This window comes from Mesoplodon mirus (assembly GCF_964341445.2).
Source record: "Mesoplodon mirus genome assembly, chromosome: 4".
NCBI classification, from domain to species: Eukaryota; Metazoa; Chordata; class Mammalia; order Artiodactyla; family Ziphiidae; genus Mesoplodon; species Mesoplodon mirus.
Genome location: NC_138979.1, coordinates 36,097,699 through 36,117,524, shown reverse-complemented (window position 1 = coordinate 36,117,524; position 19,826 = coordinate 36,097,699). Strand labels below are relative to the sequence as shown.

Genomic DNA, 19,826 nt, shown 5'->3' with positions numbered 1-19,826 from the left:
TTGTTTAACCTGAGATCTGAATGATTAAAAGGAGGTAGCCATACAAAGATTCACAGGGAAAAGGATTCCAATCAGAAGGAATAGAAAATACAAAGGCTCAAAAACACTGAAATAACTGTGGCCAGTGGATATGGAACATAGTGAATGAGAAGCAGAATGGTAGGAGACAAGGTCAGATACGAAAGGAGGCAGGTAGTTACTGCCAGCTCTTCACAAACATTCTGTTTTCTCTTCTTCCTGGGATGTGAGTAGTCTGCACCCTCTAGCCTCCCCTTAAGTTAGGTGGCATCTGGTGACTGAATTCTGTCCAATGAAATAAGAGGCAAAATGAGGGTGCCATTTCAAGGTCAAAGCTTTTAAGATGTGGGTATTTTCCTTGCCCAGGCGTTTTCCGAACTGCTAGCAAGATACAGATAATAAGCAGGCTGTAGGAAATGGCAGAGCCAGAAGATGGAAGAGAGCCACTCACTGGCCGGGAACACTGGACTGCTGCGTGAGTGTGAAAAAATTTTCTATTGTGTTGGAGCAGTGTGCATTTTGGGGGTTTATTTGTGCAAATGTGTTGAGCTTGCATTCTGGGGTCTATTTGTTACCACAGCCAAGCCTAGCCTACCCTGACTAATATAAGGCTTGATCACATAGGATCTTGTAAGTTTTGTAAGGAGTTAGAATTTTATTCTAACTGCAGTGGGAAGACACTGGAAGCAAGGATGTGATACGATCTGCTGCTGTGTAGAGAATGGACAGTATGAAAGCAAGGGTGAGTGGAAGCAGGGAGACAACAGGAGACCACAGAGGTTATCCAGGTGAAAGAACAGTGGCTTTGACTAGGTGGGAGCAATGGATATGGTAAGAAATGGTCAGATTCAGGATACCTTTGGTGGTTTTTTTTGGCTGTGCTGTGCTGCTTGCAGGATCTTAGTTCCCCGACCAGGGATTGAACCTGGGCCCTGGCAGTGGAAGCACCAAGTCCTAACAACTGGACTGCCAGGAAATTCCCCCAGGATACATTTTGAGTGGAGAGCAGAGAGCATGTGCTGATAAACTGCACGTGGGGTATGAAAGAAAGAGAGTAATCAAGAATAACTTCTAGGTTTTTAGTTGTGCATGGTGGTGCCATTAGGGAAGAATGAGGAAAAAATTGGAAAGGAACAAAAAGATTTAACAGGGAGTTGGGGGAAATCAATGGCTCTCTTTTAGCTGTGTGGTTGGAAATGCCTATAAAATCTCCAAATGAAGATGTCAAGTAAATAGTTGGGTATATAAATTTGGAGCCCAGAAGAAGATAAGATTAAAGATAGATATTATGGGTTCAGGATGGTGATCATATTTTAAGTCATAAGCCTGGATCAGCTCTCTCTGCTCTCCTACACGACAAAATTCAAACTCCTCAGCCTATCACTGCACTGTCCTCCACAAGCTGGCTTTCACCTGCCTTGCACTGCCCTTCCTCTACACACATTTCTTCGTGCGGTTCCACTTGCCTCTAATGCCCTCCCCTCTTCATTAACCAAGTGCTGTCCATTCTCTAAGGCCCATGTCAGAACTATCTGGGTCAAGATTTTCCTAACACTCCAATGTGAGATGCTCTCTTCATGTTCTGGATTTGCACAGTAATTATTTTCTATGTATCTAGTTCAGAAAAGGCGAAAGTCACATTTTGCCATATGTCATCTCTTCTATTTAATGTCTTAAATCTTAATTTTCACATATTTGTTCCCTGATTCTCCAATTAGACGATAGTTTCCTTAAGAAAATCCACATCTTACCCTTCTTTGTTTTTCTTATAGGACCCTAGTATAATGCTGTGCATATGGTGAGCATTCAATGAATATTTGTTTGATTTGACATCTTTTAAAAGGCAGTGAGGTAGTTAAGACTTTTAGGAATACTTCAGCAAAATAAAGAAAGCAAAACTCTTAAAGAGGTAGACCTAAATCACTTGGAAAACCCACTAATTTAAAAACAGCTTGTCTGCCAACAAGGCTGACTAGTAAGGCATTACCGTACTTAAAAGGTAACATTTTAATTCACAGTGAACTTACCTATATCAATATCAGTAAACCCTTCTGCACTTATTGCATCCATTGTGCTTTTGTCTATTGTGTCTAGACAAAGACTAGCAAGCTGAGGTTCATCAAATAATCGAGCCTAAACATATAAAAAGCTAGTTATTTTATTTTCATAGTTATTTTACCTTCAGGCTGTACATATTCAAAGCTAATACTGTAAACAATTATAATTGCTCATTATATAAAAACACATACTTAAAATACAATTATAATGTCTATATGTGCTTAAAACTTCTCATTCCACAATCAGAAATAAAAGCTAAAAGCACAAATGCCCTCCTGAGATAACAATTAATTCATATTACCACTAACAACCCTGTTATTTTTATTTTCATATGCCTATATATGCATTGCCTTGTTTATTATACATCACTTCTTTTTTCTCCTTAATGAAACACTCTAGGTTAGATAAGGCAGACATTATCCCATTATCCAGATGAGGAAACAGAGGCTCAGAGAGGTATACTGACTTGCCTAGTAACATCTAGCTAGTTATGCTCCAAAGCCAGTACTTAAGTCCAAGTCTTAAGATCTTTTCACTAAACGGTAATATCAATTGTCAAGCATACCAGTACCAACAGATCAGATTTTTTTTTTTCCATTTCCTATTCTGATTGGGGGAAGAGAATAAAGTACAAGAATTTTACAGCATGAAAGTTCTGGGAACCTAAGCAAAAACTAGGCCTGACAACAGAGGAGCAAATAAGTAAATTCACGTGATGGAATATTACACAATAATGAGAATGAACGATCTACAACTACACATAACAATATGAAGGAATCCCACAAACTTAATGGTAAGCAAAAGAAGGTACTGTATATATTGAGCAAAAGAGTATACAGCTGACCCTTGAACAACTTGGGGGTTAGGGGCACTGACCCTCTGTGCAGTCAAAATCCACATATAACTTATAGTTGGCCCTTTGTATCCGAGGTTCCTCCATATCCTTGGATTCAACCAACCACTAATCATGTAGTGCTATAGTATTTACTATTGAAAAAATTACACATATAAGTGGACCCACAAAGTTCAAACCCGTGTTGTTCAAGGATCAACTGTATACTGTATGATTTTAGCAAAGCTAATCTAGGCTTTAAGAAGTCAGAAGTCAAACTTACAGTATGTGCTTTATCAGGATGCATATTATAATTCAAAAAACAAGTTTAAAAATGGGGGCGTTCAAATTCAATTGAAATTAAAAAAAAAACTGTAACACTGAAAAAGGAGAAATGAAATTTAAAAAAAACCATACCACTGAAAAAGGAGATATGATGATAGGTGTGCCAATGACGAATTTTCCTTCTGGCCTAGGGTCAGCTCTGTTTACATTTAATAGCATGGACAAAACAGAAGTCTACTGTCTGTATTTCAGTTTTTTCAACTGGCCCAATAATGCTTTTTATAACACTGTTCCTTCTAGCATGGGATCCAGTCTAGGATCATAGTTTTTGTATTTTTAAAATATGAAAAATAGTACATTTTAGAAATTCTAATTTCAGCAGATATTTTAACTGGCCAACTCAGTTTTTATAGGTGAGTTAGTGTTCACGCAAAAATTGATATTTTACTCTAGGAAAAACAATTTTTCGTAAAAATTATTTAATTCAGAGTAGCAATATTTCAGTCACTCAGATACAGTATCAAGTTTCCTTTAGAATCTACTGCTGCTACTTAAGAGTAAAATAAATTTTCTCTAAGTTTAGTTTCAGTCTGGCATTACCTGATAAAATAGCACTATTTTTAATGATTGTTATCACTTCACAGAGAGTGTTTTTCCCTCTGTAATCTATGCTGGTACAGTATACTGGCTCTTTGTTTTAGAGGGAAGCTAGCATAGGTCCTCTCAAGTAAATGAACATGCTCAGTTCAAATGACTCACTTGGCAGGAACAAGACGTTCACATGACAATTTGTGGGCTAATTCACATGACCCCACCATGAAAACTTCGGAGTAATATTGAGTTCTAAGACCAATAAGACACTGAAAAGTTTCTTTTTCTCAGTGACATCTGTTAACCCTTGCTACTCAAAGTGTAGTCCAGAAGCACCAGCATCATCTGAAAGTCTATTAGAAATGCAGACTCTCAGGCCCCACCTTGGCCTCCTGAACTAGAAAGCGTATTTTAATTATCAAAGTTTAATTTACTGGTTTCTAATTTTTTTTTTCTTTTGGCCATACTGCGCAGCATACGGGATCTTAGTTCCCCGACCAGGTATGAACCCGTGCCCCCTGGAGTGGAAGCGCAGAGTCTTAACCATTGGACCGCCAGGGAAGTCCTATTGGTTTCTAAATTTTACGACTGAATTTAAAAAAGAAGAGTAGTTAAGTGACCCTCTCTACACACAACAAAATTCTTTAGACAATAAAGAATCTTATGACTATCAACTTCTTTATTGGATTTTCATCACAAATTCAAAAGAGGAAAAAAATGCAGGGAGACACCACTTATTAGTTATAAAATCTTGGTCAAGTTATTTCACCTCCCTGTGCTTCAATTTCCTTATCTATAAAATGGGGATGATAAGAAAATCTTCAACTAGAATAGCTACATCTCCTAAAGTTATTGTGAAGATTAAATGAATTAATGCATACCACGTATTCAGAATGGTACCTGGCACACAATACTCACTCAATACATTTTGCTATTACTATCATCGATATCACTGTACCTTACTGGTTTAAGGTTGAGACCTCATTTTACCACTTGCTGTCTCACGTTATATAACATATTTACCTCTTTACGCTTCCATTTCTTCATCTTTGAAACGGGGATAATAATAATAAACAACAGCACAGCTGTAATGAGTAAATGTGATAATATATACAAAGGGACTAGCTTAGTGTCTGGAATACAATATATACAGACATGGAGTTCTGTGATTATGTGTAAGAAGAGGTGACTTCAGCATGTTCTTTCTTCTATAACTATAAATACTTAATGGCCAAAGATTAAAAAAAATGCCATCAGTCATTTCTGGTATGACAAAATGCATGTAGAACTGGGAAACTTGAGCTCTGGGCTCTGCCCCACCTAGCCTGTTGTGAGACGTCGGGCAGGTAGTTAATTAGCCAGGTTTTAGATTTTTCATTTGGAAAATGAGATGGTTAAGCTAAGGAACAGCCATGATTATTTCTATTACTAATATTCAGTAGGATTATATATTATCAGCTTAGACTTTTTCCCCCCCTCATTTTAACTTGCTTAACTCTGTAAAGACCCTATCTCCCCAAAAGGTCTTATTCTGAGGTACTGGGGGTTAAAATTTCAACACATGAATTCTGGGGGACACAATTCAACCCCTAGCACAGGGTTATATAAACTAGTTTAGGATTTTGAAAACAAATTTGTAAAAGGGTATCATAACATTGTCTAAAAAGAACAACAACAATTTATTTATATCTCAAGTATGGAGCTCAGATTACAGGCATTTAACAGATGCTAAATAGTATAAGTTAAAGACTGGTTAGTGGTTCCATAGATGTGTTCAGTTTGTAAACATTCATCAGACTGTACACTTATGATATGTGTACTTTTCTGCATGTATAGTATACTCAGTGAAAACTTTTTTAAATGTCAAAGTAAGGATATTCTTAAATTCTAACTCCTCCAGAAGTGGGTCAGCAAGCTTAAAGATAGAAGACAGTAAATCTTACAACTTTTCTGGACTTGAAATATTCAATCTTAATTTCAGACCCAACACAAATCAAGAACAAAGATGTCCAGAAAGCTTCATGCTATCATACTCTCAATCATAGCAGGAACAATGCTGGATACTAACCTCAACTCCAATCCTAAAGGCTTCAGTTTCTTTACCTATTATATAATATATTAACTCTAATTTGCTTTTCTATTCTAAAATTATATGACTCTGATGTATTCCCCTGAATGACACCAGAAGATTTCATATGCTTTAAAATAATAATCTAGGACTAATTCTCCAGGAAACAGTAAATATTCATATATAGTTGTACCCAATTTTTAAAGCTAAATGATACATACCTTAGCTACATTTACTTACCTGAGTAAGTAACATAAAGGCATTATCTGCCCTCAGATGTTTGGTGAGAAATTCCACACAATGTGCTTCCAAGGCTGGGACTGCATATTTCTTAGCAGTATAAAGAGTGGTCATGACTGTTTCTGGGCCAATTTGAACTTCATCTGAATAGAGAAATCTGGGAAACAAGTGGAAATTGCAGAGATGTTCAGTAGGGTTTTAGATAAGCAATCCATCAGTGTTAAACCTCTGAGGAATACTTTAAAAGATAATAAGCAGGGCTTCCCTGGTGGCGCAGTGGTTGGGAATCTGCCTGCCAATGCAGGGGACATGGGTTCGAGCCCTGGTCTGGGAAGATCCCACATGCCACGGAGCAACTAGGCCCGTGAGCCACAACTACTGAGCCTGCGCGTCTGGAGCTTGTGCTCCGCAACAAGAGAGGCTGCGACAGTGAGAGGCCCGCGCACCGCGATGAAGAGTGGCCCCTGCTCACTGCAGCTAGAGAAAGCCCTCGTACAGAAACGAAGACCCAACACAGCCAAAAATAAATCAATAAATAAAATTTAAAAAAAAAAGATAATAAGCAAAGTGAAAAATAACTTGAAAAGTACATCAAACTTTCCAGGGCTACAGGGCATGTGCACACACATCACCTCATTTTATTCTGCCTCAATCCAGAGAGGTAGGCAGTGTCCATTTATAGAGGAGACTAAAGTTAAGTGAAGATCATGGGATCTTCATGTCTCCAAGTCAAATTTTTAGTGGTCTTTTAGCACCTATAGCAGCTTAGGATGAGTGGTTCATTTATCTCTCCTTCATCAAAGGATGTTCATGTTAGCAAATCTACAGATGGCTTAAGTTCACATCCCTAAATGTCAAACATCCATTTATTTCCTGATAATGGTGTCTTCTTATTCTGGGCATCTTCTAACCTTTCTTTGTTATCCCAGAATTAGCATTATGACCAAAGACTAGAGTACTGGGGCTTTGGAGGAATAAAACAGTTTAACAGTATATTAAATGACCCCATATAGTTATGTGCTTTTGAATATTTAGATCCAACTTTCTTTCAAAATACTATCAAACCAATACCTCCTCCCCCACACTTCCCCCACCCCGGGTGGCTGCTTCTAACTGCTAGGTCAGTAGATAAATCAGATTCCTAGAAGTGCAGATAAAGCATAAGATTCTCAGAGAAGGCCTGGGCAGTTCTTGCTGAACTATACTGAAGCTTCTGCATATCCACTTCAGGGCTCCTTTGTGGTTCCTCAGAGACCTTTGTGCTTACTGCCCAGTTCTCAGCTACACTCAGGATAGTTGAGCGTGCTGGAGAAATAAGGCATTAAGAACAAGTATCTCATTTTAGCAATAGTAAAGACTTAGAAAGAACACTTATTACACTTATATTCCCAGGACCCAAGTCGTAAAATAAGAGTTTAAGAGAACCCATTAGGGGGCTTCCCTGGTGGCACAGTGGCTAAGAATCCGCCTGCCAATGCAGGGGACACAGGTTCAAGCCCTGGTCCAGGAGATTACCACATGCCACGTAGCAACTAAGCCCGTGCACCACAACTACTGAGCCTGTGCTCTAGAGCCCGCGAGCCACAACTACTGAAGCCCACGAGCCTAGAGCCTGTGCTCCGCAACAAGAGAAGCCACTGCAATGAGAAGCCTATACACCGCAACTAAGAGTAGCCCCTGCTCGCCGCAACTAGAAAAAGCCCGCACGCAGCAACGAAGACCCAACGCAGCCAAAAATAAATAAATTTATTTTTTTTAAAAAAGAAAACCCATTAACATCTTTCAGAACACTCTATACAGTAAAGTGAGTGAGGAAAGGAAGTTCTATTTCATGTTCCTATCCATTGCTTTTCAATTTCTTCTTTTTTTTGTGTGGTACGCGGGCCTCTCACTGTTGTCGCCTCTCCCATTGCGGAGCACAGGCTCCGGACGCGCAGGCTGAGCGGCCATGGTTCAGGGGCCCAGCCGCTCTGTGGCATGCGGGATCCTCCCGGACCGGGGCACGAACCCGCGTCCCCTGCGTCGGCAGGCAGACTCTCAACCACTGCGCCACCAGGGAAGCCCCAGTTTCTTCTTTTATTCTGGTGGGCAGACTCACCGCCCAAGGTGAAATTCTAGCCTGTTGCATCCCCCTAACATCCCACCCTAACCAAATGCTGGCATTCCTCTAATAATATCATTATCCTTACAACTACCTCCAGTGGAGGCTGTGCATTCTCATACTTCCCTATGTCTCAGGTTCAAAAGTGAAGGCTGCTGGTTTTCAAGATTACACTGTTTTCAAACATTTTTTCAAAAACCTTTCAAGTCAGCCATCTGTATCACCCTCATAATACTCATTTAATGTCAGGTGCCACTTGGTGATGAGTACAGGGAATGAAAAAACCACTTAGTCCCTTATAGTCAGGGGTAGGGGAATGAATAAAAAGGAGAGAGAGAAAATGAACATTTGTTGCGTCGCTACCATCTGACATATGCCAATTAATTTAATCCTCCCACAAGGAAGGTAGGTGCTGCTACCTGCATTTTAAAGATGGCGAAACAGAGGCTGAGGAAATGCAAGAGCTGTCTACCATAACATGCCATTTCTGGGCTTCTGGCTGCTCTCAGTGTTAGACTATCAGGCCTGTCAGGTGAGGGCTGTTTTAATTTGCCTGGACTCAGGGAGAGATGGCTTGGGTTTGAGCCTATTCCATCACCTGACAGCTATGTGACTTTAAACGAGTTATCATTGTGTTCCTCTCTGAAAAGAGATGTGGATAACAGTATCTACTTCATAATGCTCTGGTGAGGATTAATATCAGTTAAAATACACAAAGTGTTTTGAATAATGCCTGACAAATACTTAGCCTCAGAAAATGTTAGCTGTTTATTTTTATATTGCTTCGTTTCTGTTTTCCTCTGCATTTCAGAAGGTTTCCTTGCCAGTCTTCTAGCCCTTCTATTTTTCTCCCCAGCAATCACATGCTTCAATCTCTAAGAATTCTTGCTTCTTTCTTGAGTGTTTTTTTTTTTTTTTTTTTTTTTTTTTACTCCACAGCACTATGTCTCCTTTTTATGGATGCAAAAATGTTCTCAAGTCTCCAAGTTTTAAAAGTTCCTTTCTGTTCCCTGAATTACCTATTTCCTTGAGGATCAGCTGTTATTGAGGTTCAGCTGTTCTTGGTCTTTTTCATATTCTGATTTTCCTTATATGTCAAAAGATTAATGATTATCTCCAGTTGAATATCATGGTAGCTGGTAAGTTTTCTTTGCTGCTGTGTAAGTATAGGAGTGCTTTCCAGCTAAAACCTTCTCCAAAATGGAAAGGGTGGCTGGGAGCTGTGCATGTGGGAGGCTTGCTGACTGGCACCTTGCATTAGAGTGGGAAAGCAGTCTTTAGGTTAGAGAGACCAACCCCCAACCCCCACCCATGCCATTACCCTCGAGTCCCTAAACCAAATCAGCACCCTAGTTCTCCTCAGGTGGTTTGTCTAGTTTATTTAAAGAGGAGCCTGTCAGATGTCACCAGGAGTTAGCAAACAAGAGGGGGTTTGAGGGGATGGCCTATAAACAGGCTTTAAATTAATGCCCATGTTTTAACCCTACCTTCTCCTTTTCACCCTCTTCACTACCAACTCTCCACCTAGAGCCGTGCTGGGGCTCAGCCAGGAAAGGCAGCTCCCACCACCACTGCAGTTCCTCATGCTCTGGATTCTGGGCTCCAGACTTGGCCACTCCATTTCATCATCAACACGCTTCCAACTGCTTTGTTCCTTTTCTACATTGGATTCCAATCTCTCTCCTTTTTTTTTTGTCTTCACTGTAATGGATTTATTTTCTTTTGTATTTCTTTACAGTCAGTTTAACTGGGGCAGAGAGAAGGCTAACATCATGCTCAGTTCCCTTCCTAAACTAGAAACCTAGGAAGTTTTTGTTTTAAGGGCAAGATAGGAAGAAGTCTTTACATGTCTCAATTTTTTTTCAAGCAAAAATTATTACAGTCATAAAATATAGAGCTGAAATGTGGGGCCTTTATTACCATTTGTTTGAGTAGACTCAAACTTAAGGAAACCAGCTCCACAAGGTTGAAGTACATGGTTCTTTAAGAATCTATAAGTGGGGCCCCTGACAGTGAGATCTGGAAAAGCTTCACTACAAGAATTTCTACCTGAGATCTAAAAGATGAAAAGAGGGTAGGAAGAACATTCCAGGAACCAAAGAATTGTGTTTTTAGACTATTTTATATGGTCCAAAACCCCATTCAAATTGCTTTTATGAAATTATACCTCAGTAATATAACTTTGGCTCGAATATATTTAAGAAACATCTACATTTATATCTAAAGACACAGATTGAGGATACTACTGATGTCAGTAATGCCTTCATTTATTTATTTTTTTGGGCTGCGTTGGGTCTTCGTTGCTGCGCGCAGGCTTTTCTCTAGTTGCATCGAGCGGGGGCTACTCTTCGTTGTGGTGCGGTGGCTTCTCATTGCAGAGCGTGGGCTCTAGGACGCACGGGCTCAGTAGTTGTTGCTCGCGGGCTCCAGAGCGCAGGCTCAGTAGTTGTGGCGCACAGGCTTAGTTGCTCCACGGCATGTGGGATCTTCCTGTACCAGGGCTCGAACCCGTGTCCCCTGCATTGGCAGGCAGATTCTTAACCACTGCACCACGAGGGAAGTCCCAGTAATGCCTTCTTTATGAGGGGACTGCATCAGGAATTTTTTTTTTAACTGATCTTATTGTCAGACAGAGTTGTACATCTCCTAAGCAGTTGGTTTGTTTTTAATCTACAAACACTATGAATTGTAACTGACTAGCCAGCTTTCTCTTTTTGTAATAGTTGCTAAAATTATCAAAATTAAGTTTGTAGAGTACCTATAGCATGCATTTTTGTACTGGCTTCATCTTGGCTCTGTTTTATTTCTTATCCTTGTGTTTCTTGTATGACATTTTAAATTCTTTTTGGAGCAATGCAAGTTATAAATAAATACTAGACTATAAACAATAAGAAAGGGAACTCTGTGTTTCTTATATTTTTTCCCTATATCTTTCCTACAGCATCGGACACAGTGTGGGCACCTGGCTAAGCCTTAATGAATACATGTTAGCCGACTAGACAATTCAGTACAGGTTTCTAACTATTATTGATAGGGAAACTATTTTCATTTCTAATAAGAAAAAAGGCTACCTGAAAATCCAAGAATCATCTTGATTCATATTTTGTCAATACATACATGTTTTCTCTACACTCTATTTAATTACTAAAACTGCTATAATAAAAAAACTATGTAAGCCAGTGTTTACAAAATATAATTAAAAATTAAACATAATATTAGCACAATACTTTGTATTTTAAAGTGAACATTTCAGCTCTGATACACTACCTCTAAGGACAAGAGCACAGAGAAATAATTACAGGTCATCAAACTATTTCTGATTTCTCCCCAAAGATGAATGGCTTTCCAAAAGATAAAACTTAGGTTACATTTAATCTAATTTAAAAATTAGAAGACTAAGGTAAAAATTTCATTTTAAATTAGAAAAATCACAAGATCATGTACAAGAAACTGTGTATCACTACTGATTCTTTCATTTTACTCAAAAACATTTATTGAGGGACTATATAATAACAAGACAGTGAGACAGGTCCTAGAAATACAAATACGGAAGAGATAGCTCTGCCCGTAAAAAGCTTATGGTATGGTAATAAAATGATTAAAAAGTAATGTCGGGTTTCCCTGGTGGCGCAGTGGTTGAGAGTCCGCCTGCTAATGCAGGGGACACGGGTTCGTGCCCCGGTCCGGGAGGGTCCCACGTACCGCGGAGCGGCTGGGTCCGTGAGCCATGGCCGCTGAGCCTGCGCATCTGGAGCCTGTGCTCCGCAACGGGAGAAGCCACAACAGTGAGAGGCCCGCGTACCGCAAAAAAAAAAAAAAAAAAAAAAGAAGTAATGTCATAATTATAACAGAATTAGGCATGGTTTGATAACTAATCTCTAAAGATGGCACCAATAAATCACGCCTCCTACTGTCCATAACCTTATACAGATCTGTCCCGTAAGGAATCTGGGCTAATCCTGTTTGCCTCTCGTTAACTAACAGAATGTGGCAGAAGTTAACACTATGCCAGTCTGGGACCTAAACTTTGAGGATGCCTGGCAGCTCCTACTTTTGTGCTTTCTGCAGCCATGGGCTGCTGTTATCCAAGAAGTCAAGCTACCCTGCTGGAAAGATCAGCTGGAGAAGACATGGAGAAAGAGAGAAAAAGGTTCAGCCAACTCAGTCTGAATCAAACCTCCAGATGACTCCAGCCCCAACTGCTATGAGACTATGACTGCATGGGAGACCTGAAGAATATGCTATAAGAACCTCCCACACAACCCTGAAAGATAATGAAACCATGTTTAAGCTGCTAAGTGTTGGAGCTGTTTGTTGTACAGCAATAGATACAAAACTTGCTACAAGAGATTAGATGAGGCAGAGTGCAAAATTAATGATGTTTTATAGAGGAGATGAAGCCTGAAGTATATCTGAAGGGTGGTAATTAAGTGTGGAAATCTTCTAGGCAGAAAGACCAAGTACAAAGGCAAGGAGGCTTTAGAAGGCAAGTATTAAAATAAGGGAAAGGCCATCAGTAGAGTCGGGGCACTGAGCAGATGGAGAGGAAGGGGAATAGATATCAAATCATAAAGGTCTTGTATACCTGCTGAAATGTTTAAACTGCATCCTGTATGCAAAAAGAAGACATTAAGAGATTCAGGGGAATCGTGACAATGTCTGGATGTGAGAGAAATAACTTTGTTAACAGTGTGAAGAATGGAGAGAGCTAAGTCTAAAGGCAGTGGTCTGTCTGAAGCAATGCTGGAAAAAATTAAGAGAAGGGGGCTGAACCTTCATGACTGGTCCAAACACGATAAGAAACACATGGAACAGACTGGAACCAAACTACAGCTTGGAGCCAAGCCTACCTGAGTCAATCCCCAACTCACCCACAGAATAAGAATATTCAAAGGAAGAATAAATGATTGTCTTTTTTAACCCCTGAGTTTTGGGGTGCTTTATAGCATTATTGTGGCAAAAGCTGACTGAGACAGGGCCTAATAAGCGTGCCTGCCTCAAAGACTGTTCTGAAATTTGAGTTCCCACAAGGTGCTTAGGAACGAACGGTAAGCGGACCGTGGCAAGCACTCATTAAGTGTTAGATATTTTTACTGTTGACATGTCCATCTGTATGGGTACTAGACATTCGTCTGTGATTGTCCAGTTGGAAATTGGGTTCGGGCTGAGTACAAGTTTGGCAATATAGCTGGGGGAGTATGTAGTGCCATGGGTTAATGGGAGAAAGGAAGAAGACAGCTGAAGACAGAACCTGAGGAACAGTTGTCACCTGAGGAACCCACGTCTCCTTCCAGCCACCGCTCCATTTCTCTGTTCCTCTTTGCAACAAAACTCCCTGAGAGGATTATTTATACTAGTGGTCTCCAGCTCCTCACTTCATATTTTCTCCCCAATCTACTCTAATCCTTTTGTTGAAATCACTCTTGCCAGGGCTATCAAAAGCCTCCATTTTGTCAAAACCAATAATCAATTCAATGTTCTCATTTTACCCAACTCTCAGCAGCATTTAACGTAGTCAACAACTCCCTCTTTATTGGAGCACTTTCTTCAACAGGACTTTCAGGACACCACGTGGGCTCCTTGCTTTCCCTTCTAATTCCACTAATAGCTGTGTCTCAGTCTCATCCTATGCTCCTCCTCCTCTGCTACATCTCTACATGCTGGAGGGTCCCGGAGCTCATCCCTGTACCTCCTTCTCTTCACAGTCTATTACACATTCCTTCCCTAGGTAATCTCATCTGGCCTCATGGTTTAAATACCATTTACTCTTAACTTTCAAATTTATATTCAGCAAGAAGCTCTTCCCTAAACTCCAGGTTCGTATTTCTAACTGGCTGCTCTTATATCCCTCCTTGGATGTCTGGTAAATCTTCTTGGTTCTACCTGCAAAATATATCCAGATTTTGACTACTTCTCATCATGTCCATCACTACCATCCTGGTATATATAACCCACCATCAGCTCTTGCCTGAACTACTGCAAAAGCCTCTTTTATTCAATTCCCTGCTACTCATTTTACTCCTTCCACAGTCTAATCTCCAAACAACTGCCAGAATGAGTTTTTAAAAAATAAACCAGATCATATCGCTCCCCTGTTCAAATGCTTCCTACCAGACACCCGAAGGAATCCAAGTCCTTCCACAGGCTCCAAAGCCCTGCATGATCCTGGCCAGCCTATCTTTTTGACCTCATCTTCTACCACTTTCCCCTGTATTCTATCTGCTCAAATCACACTGGTTTACTCTTGCAATTCCTCTAACAGGAGAAATTTGGGGCCTTAAACATGTTTTTCCTTGCTTAGAATGCTCCCTCCCTCATGACTTGATCATTTTTCCTTAAAATACTTACCAGTACTTGACATTATATCTTTGTTTCTCCCTACTGGATTATAAGCTCCAAGAGGGCAGGGACTTTCTCTTGTTCACTGCTGTATCCAATATCTAAAACAGTGACTGGCACAGGGAGGCAGTATTTCTTTTTTCTTTTTCTTTTTTTAGACAGGTCTCAGACCAGATCGGGCCTTAGAGACCACATTAAGGATTCGGATTTATTTTAAGAACAATCAGGAGTCACTGGGAGGGTTTAAACTAGGAAAATAATATAATAAGGTCTGTATTATTATAAAGTTACCTTGGCTATTGTATAAAGAATGATCAGAAGGGATTAGGGGTACATGTGGGGAAATAAAAGAGGAGATTCTTACAGCAGGTGGCTCAGCTATGGTAAAGGTGCTTGGAATAAAGAGAAGATTCAAAAGATTGCTAAATAGATGGAATGAACAGGACTGGATATGTGGATATAAGAGAGAAAGAAGACAAAGTCCATAACAAGGGAGGCAGTATTTCTCAAATGAGCAACTAAAGAACATCATTTAAAGGTCTGGCAGATCAAAGTGAGCAGTTTCTTAAAGTGCTTCAAACTCAAGTTCAAAAGCCTTTAAGTAATATTAACTAATTCAAGTTGTAAATATAAAAGTATGCCCAAGCTAACCTGCTTTTCCACCTCAGCAAGTACTGTGAGACATCTTTTTGTCACACAGTAATAGGTTAAGTACAGCGCCTATGCTTCACAACCAGCCAATAATCTAAGTTTAAAAATCACTTTCAGAAAAGAACAATGACTAGAACCTGAAGGACAAATACCATGACTACGCTGAAAATAGGAAAATTTCAAGGACTCAGATTAATTCACTTATTTTCTATTGATGGGAAAGGATTGACTGATCAACAGCTTCAGTGAAAATATGAAATCAGCATTTTCCCTCCACATCCTTATCCTAGCAATCTCAATATTTTTTAAAGGAAAAAGCTACCCAACAATATTTCTAGATCAGTGGCTCTCACGTATCAGTATTTAGGGAGAGTATTAAATATGCTCTCAAGGTCCCACCTCCAAACATTACAATATTGTAAGGAGGGAGGAAGAGACCTACAAATTTAACAAGTACTCCAGGTGATTACAATGCAGGTGGACCAACAGCTCATTAAAGAATACTTCTAGTTTAGAAAATCTAAATGAGCTATAACCAGTCCTCCTGGCTGACTTCAAACCAAAAACCAAAACGATCTAGATCCTAGCTTTTGAGTTGTTTTTTCCCCCTTTATAAATGTAATTGAACTAAATGACAAAAAATATGAGAAACAAAGAGAAAAAAAAAGTCAGTATCATCTTACCATTCCAACACAACTTTGGTTAGCATTTCCTTCTCTCCTTTTCCCTAAGTATACATTTGCTGTTTCTTTTCCCAGTTTTTAATCATAGTGAGCACAGTTTCAAATGCTAATTATATACATTTTCCACATTAATGTTATTACCTAGTCTTCATGAATATTATACTTAGTTGCTGCACTACATTCCATCAAATGCCCCTATCACTGTTTATCTAACCATTCTCTCTGCTTGACTACTTCCTCACTACTATAAATAATCCTGCCTTAAATATTTTTGTGGGGAACATTTTCAGTACTTGAATACTTCCTACCTGTGGGGAAAACAGTCTACAGTGCCAGACTGTTTTACCACTTCTGTCAGAGAGGGCTCCCCAGATGTTATCTTAAAAAAAAAACTGGAGGGTTTAATGGAAGAGGAAAAGTACATTTTTTAATTTGCACTTCTTTAATTACTATCGAAGTTAAACTCATTGTTAATTATTTTTTCTTTCCCTAAGTTATCTATCCTGTCTTTATCCACTTATTAATGGGATTTTAGTATTTCTTTTCTACCTGTGTTGTGTTAACTTTGTAATCATTTTCCCTGATCTTCCTGAGAGCTGTGAGCCTTTGTGGAGTATTTATCTGTTCCAATGACCTACCTGTTTTTGTCTCAGTACCACCCAAGACTGCTATTTTAATGATACATTCTACTCAGGCAGCTAAAACCATCTTGGTCTAATGAAACACACACGGCCTCTGGTATGACTTGGCTCTGTTACCTCTTCAAGTTACTTGACTTCTCTGGGCCGCAGTCCCATTTGTAAACTTGTAGCAAACAATACCTATACGTTCCTAAATGGCCTTTCGTGAATAACGGCTAGTAATGCCAAACTATTAGCTCCCTTCCATTAAATAAAATTAATCAGAAGTCAATCTTCTCTTCTCAAGTAATCAAAAAGCAAACTCTTAACATCGAAAGGGAGATTCGTTTTTGAGCAAACATAATCTTATCTGCAGGAACAAAAGGTAGCTAAAGCCAAACTTACTTGTTTTGATATTCACTGTCCTGGATCATGACAACGAACACGAATGAAAAAGGCGTAAGAGGATAAAAATAAAATAAAAGTAAAAATAAATTTAAAAGGTCATCTCGTCTACAAGACTTCCCAAGTATCCCTCTCCCCCGACAAAAACCTAAAACGTCGCAAATGGGCAATCAGGACAACCTGACCCATACTCTGTCCTCACCACTTCTCTAATTCCCAAGCGTGGGCAACAACCCGCTACTGGAATGCGAAAACGCACGCTAATTGGCCCTAGACACTAATATTTACTCTCACAGCCGGCTGGCAGCCGTCCCGGCCGACAGATTTCGGTTTCGCCCTTCCCGAGCATCACAAACTCGGGAGGAAACTGAGGCCGGGAGGGTAAGGAGAGCCTTGTCCAAGGACACCGCGGGGTTGGGGAGGCCGGCTCGGCGCCCGCCGCTCACCTCAGCAGCGCCAGGAAGGCGGCGGGCTCCACGTCGGGCAGCTCGATCTCGGCCGACGTGGTGGCCATGCCGCCGTTGAACATGGCGTCGAAGACGGCGCTGCCGGCAGCCAGCACGAAGCGGTGGGCGGGGATGCGCTGCGGCCCCCCAGCGGCGGCGGCGCCGCGGCCCTTTCCCAGCACGAAGCGCACATCGCTCAGCAGCTCCGAGTTGAAGAGGAACGCGAAGCGCTCCTTCAGCGACGCCTTGGTCGCCTGCCAGTTGTACAGCGGCTCCCGCTGCAGGGGGAGCAGGGGCCCCAGAGAGGACGGCGGCGGCGGTGGCGGTGGCGGCGGCGGTCCCGCGGCGCCCGGCTCCGCCTCAGCCCCCGGGACCTGCTCGCCCGTAGCTGCCGGTCCGAGCGAGGCCATCCTCCAGCGGCGCGGCTCTGCAGGCTAGAGACAGCGCTCCCGCCGCCCAGCCGCCATCGCCGAGGCCGCCCCCCCAAGGCCGGCACCGCCTCCCTACCTTCCGGGAAAGGCGCTTCCGGAGGCCGCGCGCCTCCGCCGGCCCCGCCCTGAGCTGCCCTACGCGCGTGCCCGCTGGGCCGGGAGGCGGAGGCGCGCGTGGCCGCCCAGCCCGGACCTGGAGGGGACGGTGATCCCTGCGGCGTCTGGGCCGCCCTGGGCGCACCGAGCTCACCCGAGCCCCGCGCTCCGGGTAGTGGGACTTCGGTGCGCTGCATGCGGCCCGGCGCGGGCGCCTCCCCAGACCTGCGGGCCCCGAAGCCCTCGCCCCTCCCTACCTTCAGGCCCCTCGTCACCAGCTGCAGCGCCCCCCCACGTGTATCTAGGACAGATCCCTAGGCTCTCCTTCTAGGAGTCGCACGCCTGGAAGTGGAGGGGGCCCGAGGGCATGGCCGGCAAAGCATGTGGGAGGGGACGACCTGATTCCACGTAGCCCCCTCCCCCAGTGTCGTCCAAGTCACCGCTCCAGAGGGCCGCTGCTCCTGTGGTAATCCCTGGAGCACAGCTTGGAGACCTTCTGCATCTAACAGCCTTCCCTTTCCTCCTTCTTCCTGTTCTGTCTCTAATTTTGGTATCTGTGTGGACTCAGGCATTTTTAAAAATGTATTTTAACCCATTACCAAAAATTAACCGTATTTTAAATCTCAAAAAAACCCCTCAAAGGTACCAAAGCAAAAATAATACAAGTAGTATAGGCTGCATTATCTGGTACGGGACAATAAAGTCATAATTTAACAGCAAAAAAAATGAAGACACTGCGTTATCAAAACTTGTGGAACACAAAAGTTGAGCTCAAGGCTAGAGCATAGCCAAAAGCAGTTGTTTACCAAAATGAAAACAATGAAAATAAGTGAAATAGAGGATCTGGGAAGATGGCAGAGTAGGAAGCACCAGGAATCTGACTCCCCACCTAAATAACAATTCCACTAGCTGAATCTGTCTGATGTACTTATTTTGGAACTCTGGACTCTTGTTGAAGTCTGGTAACTTCTAGGGGGAGACTTGAACAGTAAATCGCTGTTAATTTTGGTCAACTTCAGCTCTTTGCACAGTAGCAGCTACCCATCCGTCACCACCAGCTGCATGGCAGTACAAGTGTTCCTGGAGCAGCTTGCACACAGCTTTGTCACCTACAAATTGGCACTTGCCATCTACCTCTATAAGGATCAAATTATGAGCCATGCAGCTGCTGACCTTCAACACCCCCTGAAAGGAGTTCAGGGTGGAGATCAGGAATGAGGCACTCTGTGCTCTGGGAAAAACTGGCAGAACAGGTCTTCGGATAGTTAGATATTTTCAGAAGTCCAATTATTGCAATTCTTGTATCTCCTCATATCTAGAAAAGCACTAAAATCCTTTACGGTGGTGTCTGCTCCTTGTGACTAGCAGTAAACTTCACAAGACTAGCAGAAAACTGCAAAAAATATGTGCTGATTGCATGTACTCCCCCTTCACCAAAATCACATATATACTGACCTCCCCACTCTTTGGAGCAGTTTCTCAGAGCTATCTGAAATGCTGTCTCCCAGGTTACAGTCCTCATCTTGCCCCAAATAAAACTTAACTCACAACTCTAACGTTGTGCATTTTTTCTTCAGTCAACAGCTTGTAGGAGCCAGGGAGGGCAAAAAGGCACCTATCCTCCAAACACTGGGGATCTGTGCTCTGATTTCTGCTTCTGAACACAGATGTACAGACAGAGGGGGCAGCTATTGTTGTTGTAGTACCTCTCTCCATTGTTGCAAGATGCTTTAGCTGAAGTAACTTCCTGGGGATTTAAAGGACCAGCACTAGGCTTCCCTGGTGGCGCAGTGGTTGAGAGTCCACCTGCAGATGCAGGGGACACGGGTTCGAGCCCTGGTCAGGAAAGATCCCACATGCCACGGAACAACTAAGCCCGTGCGCCACAACTACTGAGCCTGCGCTCTAGAGCCTGCGAGCCACAACTACTGAGCCCACGTGCCACAGCTACTGAAGCCTGCA

The 19,826-nt window shown here is 41.9% G+C and overlaps 1 protein-coding gene across 1 annotated transcript in view; it reads right to left on the bottom strand.

Annotated features, from left to right (window-relative positions):
- Positions 1-17,837, bottom strand: part of BTBD1 (BTB domain containing 1) — a 46,489-nt gene extending 28,652 nt beyond the window's left edge. Inside the window, exons 1-3 of the mRNA XM_082616843.1 lie at positions 17,338-17,837; positions 6,093-6,249; positions 2,046-2,151 (exon numbers count right to left, since the gene is read on the bottom strand). Coding sequence (XP_082472969.1) covers positions 2,046-2,151; positions 6,093-6,249; positions 17,338-17,747 — 673 coding nt within the window. The 5' untranslated portion in view covers positions 17,748-17,837. The remainder of the gene's footprint in view (positions 1-2,045; positions 2,152-6,092; positions 6,250-17,337) is intronic.
- Between the last annotated feature and the right edge of the window lie 1,989 nt (positions 17,838-19,826).